Consider the following 5161-nt stretch of genomic DNA (forward strand, 5'->3'; position numbering starts at 1 on the left):
TTACGTCGCGAATATTTCGACGCTAACTGGCGACGGAATTATTCCGTCGCCAAGTCCGTCGCTAATTGCGACGGAATAACGAGCGCTATATTCCGTCGCCAATCCGCCGGTACTAAACGGCGACCACGGCGTGGCGACGGATTTAATTCCGTCGCTAAGCCGTCGCTAGATTAATATGAATAGCGACGGAATCATCCGTCGCTAATCCGTCGCAAAAACGAAAAAAAATCAAAAAAAATTTATTTAAAAATTAATTACGGAGAACTGTACAATTTATATTTCCTGTACAATTTATATTTTTTGTAAATAAAAAACAAACCACACAAAAAAATTCATATAACAAGTATCTATAATAATTAATCGTTCCACCTTAAAACTAAGAAGTTTAATTATTTACAATTCAACAATTACAATTAGGAAAAATAAAAAAAATAGAACTTCTTCAACACAGTCCTCTAATCATCGCCAAGATTTTGTGCGTCTTCTTGTTCATTGTCTTTATCTGTCCCTTCAGCTCCACTACCCTGATTATCGCTAGCAGCCTACACAAGAAAAGAACAGTCAGTATTGATAAACAAAATATAATGAAATAAATTACACACTATATGTGATTCTATCATGTGCTCATGTGTGATCTAAGGCAATAAAAAAACTCTATATGTGATTCTATCATGCTCATATGTGTGCTAAGGCAGTCAAAAAATTGAATATGTGATTATAGCATGTTCATATGTGTTCTAAGGCATATAAAAAAACTCTATATGTGATTCTACCATGCTCAGATGTGCTTTAAGGCAAGCAAAAAACTATATATGTGATTCGATCATGCTCGTATGTGTGCTAAGGCAGTAAAAAAATTGAATATGTGAATATAGCATGCTCATATGTGCTCTAAGGCAGGCAAAGCCAAAAATTTTATATGTGATTCTATCATAAATGATATATAACATGTTCATATGTGTTCTAAGGCAGTTAAAAAACTCTATATGTTATTATAGCATGTTCATATGTGTGCTAAGGCAGTCAAAAAACATAATATGTGATTATAATATGCTCATATGTGTTCTTAGGCAGTAAAAAAACTGAATATGTGATTATAGCATGCTTATGTGTTCTAATGCAATCAAAAAAACTTTATATGTGATTCTATCATGCTCATATGTGCTCTAAGACAGACAAAAAGTTAAATATATATATATGTGATTCTATCATGCTCATATGTGTGCTAAGGCAGTAAAAAAATTGAATATGTGATTATAGCATGTTCATATGTGTTCTAAGGCATCTAGAAAAACTCTATATGTGATTCTACCATGCTCAGATGTGCTTTAAGATAGTCAAAAAAACTATATATGTGATTATACCTGAGAGGGACCTGGAATCGAAGATCCCCTATCCTGAACAGCGGCCTTGATCTCATTTCGGAGAAAGGGGGCGACGGTGTATTGAAAGTAGTTATTCAGTGATTCATTAATGATCTCGCGTACATCATCACCGGAAAGAATAGTCGGCTGCTTGGAGCTTATGTCGGCGCAAGAAGTTGGTGAGCCGTAACTGGAAGAACCAATAACTGGTGAAGTGTTCATATTACTCCCAAACCCGAACACGCGACCTTTTTTGGGTTCACCTGCTGCAGTCACCCATGCTGTAGGATCAAATGATGGATGCTGAGTAGCGTCTTCACCATATCGCTCTACCATTTGTTGCTCATATGCCTCCTACAAAATAATGTTTAAAGTATTCATTAATAATTAATGATAACATTATGATGACTTGCATATATATTGCAATGATTATTAATAGAATTAATACATACCGTTGTCGTTCTCGCCTTCTCTGATACGAAGACTCCCGTGGTCTTCCGTTTATGTGTTTCTACAAACACATCCTTATATGGTACACTGCCTCCTTTTTCTGCTTCCTGCGAAGTTAAATGACAAAAGATTTAGTACACAAATTTGCAACTATACTTATAAAATTAATATTATATATTGATGAGTTACCATTTTCTTTAGGTGGCTCCCAAATGTCTTAGATCCACCTGTGTGTAGATGGGCTTCGGGCATCTTCGATCGATTTTGTGAAGCCTTCGCAGAGCGATTTTTAAATGCATCTTCCGCCCACATATCGCACATTTCATCCCAGTAATCTCTCCTGATAGTAATAGGACCATGGCCCTTCCACAGTAATGGATCATCTACTACGCCAGATGCTTTTTTTGCTGCAGTCTTCATAGTGTGCAGCATGTCTGCAAATCGATTGGCAGCCACCTTCTGCCACACCTTCCTTGCATCATTTTCTTCCACCGTAGTTGCAAAGCGATTCGAAGCCTACAAATATTTTCAGAAAGTTAGTAGACATTGCTTAAATAAATTAAATATGAAACACATTAACTATGAGGAACAACTGTATACCATGAATGAGGACCACAATCTGTCTAATACCTCCTTTGGGTACTCTTTCCATTGAGCAACTGGTCCTGGTAGATGTTGAAGAAGTGAATTCCTAATCTCCCGTACTACTTCTTGTGGCTCAAACCTCGTGCTGCACATGAATTGTTACACAGTAAATATCAATATAAAATATTTAAAAGATATGCAATAATTGAAAACAAAATACTTACGGTCGATTATCGATATACACTATTCGAATGAGTCTTCTTGTGCCAGCCTGTGAAGACCCTGTTTCCTGTGTTGGCTGTTGACTTGTGCGATCAACTGGTGTAGGTGGGTCGTATACAGGCGCAACATCATCTGTAAAAAAATACACACCAAGTTCTCAGAATGTGCATTTGAACTAATCAAGCATCTAATTAGTTATATGATATACCTATCACAGGAGCCCGTGAAGATGAAGGTTGAGCCTGGCTACTACTGGATGAGCGACCACTATAACCTCCACGAACCATATTCTAACAAATAACATATGTCATACAATACATTCAAATAATTCACATAAAGTATTACAATGCATTCAAGTCATTCACATCAAGCATTGCAATGCATTCAAATAATTCAAATCATTGACATCAAGTATTGCACTAATTCAAATCATTCGTTAATTGCATAAATTATAATACATTCAGATAAATTACAATGCATTCGAATCATTCGTATCAAGTATTACAATACATTGAAATAAAATTTTTAATCATTCACACCAAGTATTGCAATACAACTCACATCAAGTATTACAATGCATTTAAATAGAGGTTTGTAGTATAAGATTTTTTTCACTAGCTTGAGAATTCTTCCTCGTCACTAGTTTGACTTTCTTCTTCTTCTTCTTCTTCTTCTTCTTCTTCATTGTTTGCCCATCCACTTGGTACATCATTTGGATCACATTCCTCTATGAATGTTTCATCAGCCAATGGAGATATGACATGCATATCATGCGCAACATCGTGACCATAAGCGAAGTCACAGACATCATCTGATTGATAGTAATCACTGTCTTCAGCTAACTCATCTTCTTGTAACTGATCATACTCGGGGTATAGTTTGGATTTCACCTTGCAAACTGCCCACCATTCATTTCTATCTGACTTTTTTATACTCGGATATGAAGTATAATAAACTTGTTGAGCTTGCGAGGCTAATATGAATGGTTCATATGTTCCAAACCTGGATTTATGATTCACCTCCACAATGCCTGAAGCTTTGTCGAGTCTTGTTGCAGTTGGATCAAACCAATGACACTTGAATACCGTAACCCTGTTATTCATGCCTAAGTAAGTCAACTCCATTATTTCCTCTATAACACCGTAGTAATCATGTTCATTTTCACCGTAGCTGCTACCCTTGACACACACGCCACTATTTATCGTTGATTTGTTTATACCGTAGTCTTTTGTATGGAATCGATAACCATTTACGATATACCCGTTGTAGCATTGCACAACTTTGGTCGGACCATTTTCTAAATCACATATTCCTTGATCTTTAACATCACCATGGCGAACCTACGCACAGACATAAACAATTATTGTGATCACGATCAATTAAGTAACTTAGTGTTGTTTATAAGTACAAAATTTATGTTAGCTTCTTTACCAACTGTTTCAACCACTCCACAAACTTAGTTTCACGTTCTTTTTGTACTTCTGCATTAGTGAGATGTGAAACTTTGCTTTGCAACTCCAGATCAAATCGTCTGCAAACCACAAATACTTATATTACCGAGCCATGTATCCACATATAGAACATAAAAGGATTTATAATTGAGTTGCATATACATATACTTACTCGATGTATGGGTCGATCGCTGAACAATTAAAAAGAATATAGATGTATGCTGCATCTTGCTCTCGATCTGTCAATAGCCTTGATCGGCAACTACCAAATGCATGCCCAAGTCGTTGAAATATCGACAGCTTGTCAGCTACAGTTACTTGTTCTCCATCATCGTTACGGGGCGGGCATGTGTAACGTGTTGAAATATGAGGTTCGAAGTACATAGATGAGAAATTTGAAATCTCTTCTAAAGTGTACGCCTCACAAATAGAGCCTTCTACTCTTGCTTTATTACGAACCTTTTTTTTTAGGTCGAACATGCATCTGACAAGAATATACATTTCAAATTTTAAATATCTGTCATTAAAGAGACAAATATAAAAAAACATATACCTTTCAAATGGGTACATCCATCGATATTGCACAGGGCCACCAACCCTTAGTTCATATGGCAGATGTATGATCAAATGTTCCATAACATCGAAAAATGCTGGCGTAAATATCTTTTCTAACAGACAAACAGTGGTGATGACAGAGTCCTCGAGATTCTTTACATCTGATACAATGACCTCCGATGCGCACAATGTTCTGAAAAATCCGCTCAACTCAGACAATACCCCCCATATAGGTTTGTCTAACATATCATGGAATGCTAGGGGTATCAATCGTTGCATAAAGATATGACAATCATGGCTCTTCAACCCATATAACTGTCCATCATCAATCTTCACAGCCCGAGCAATGTTAGAGACATATCCATCTGGAAATCTCAGTTGTCTCAACCATTGACATACATGTTTTATTTGATCAGGTCCGAGCACGTACTTCGCCTTTGGTTTCAGTACTTTGCCATTATACTCTTTGAGTTCCAATTCTGGTCTTTTACATATTAATTTTAAATCCATACGGGCCTTCGGATTATCCTTCGT

At 36.5% G+C, this 5161-nt stretch overlaps 1 protein-coding gene across 1 annotated transcript; it reads right to left on the minus strand.

Annotated features, from left to right (window-relative positions):
* Positions 1-350: 350 nt before the first annotated feature.
* LOC149842312 (uncharacterized) lies at positions 351-1594 on the minus strand. Its single transcript, XM_090001382.1, has 2 exons — positions 1365-1594; positions 351-542 (listed from the first exon to the last, which is right to left on the minus strand). Exons 1-2 carry the CDS (start codon positions 1584-1586, stop codon positions 456-458), a joined length of 309 nt encoding a protein of 102 aa, XP_089857508.1. The 5' UTR covers positions 1587-1594; the 3' UTR covers positions 351-455.
* Positions 1595-5161: the final 3567 nt, after the last annotated feature.

This window comes from Nuphar pumila, chromosome 3 (genome assembly GCF_984573655.1).
Source record: "Nuphar pumila chromosome 3, dmNupPumi1.hap1.1, whole genome shotgun sequence".
NCBI lineage: Eukaryota > Viridiplantae > Streptophyta > Magnoliopsida > Nymphaeales > Nymphaeaceae > Nuphar > Nuphar pumila.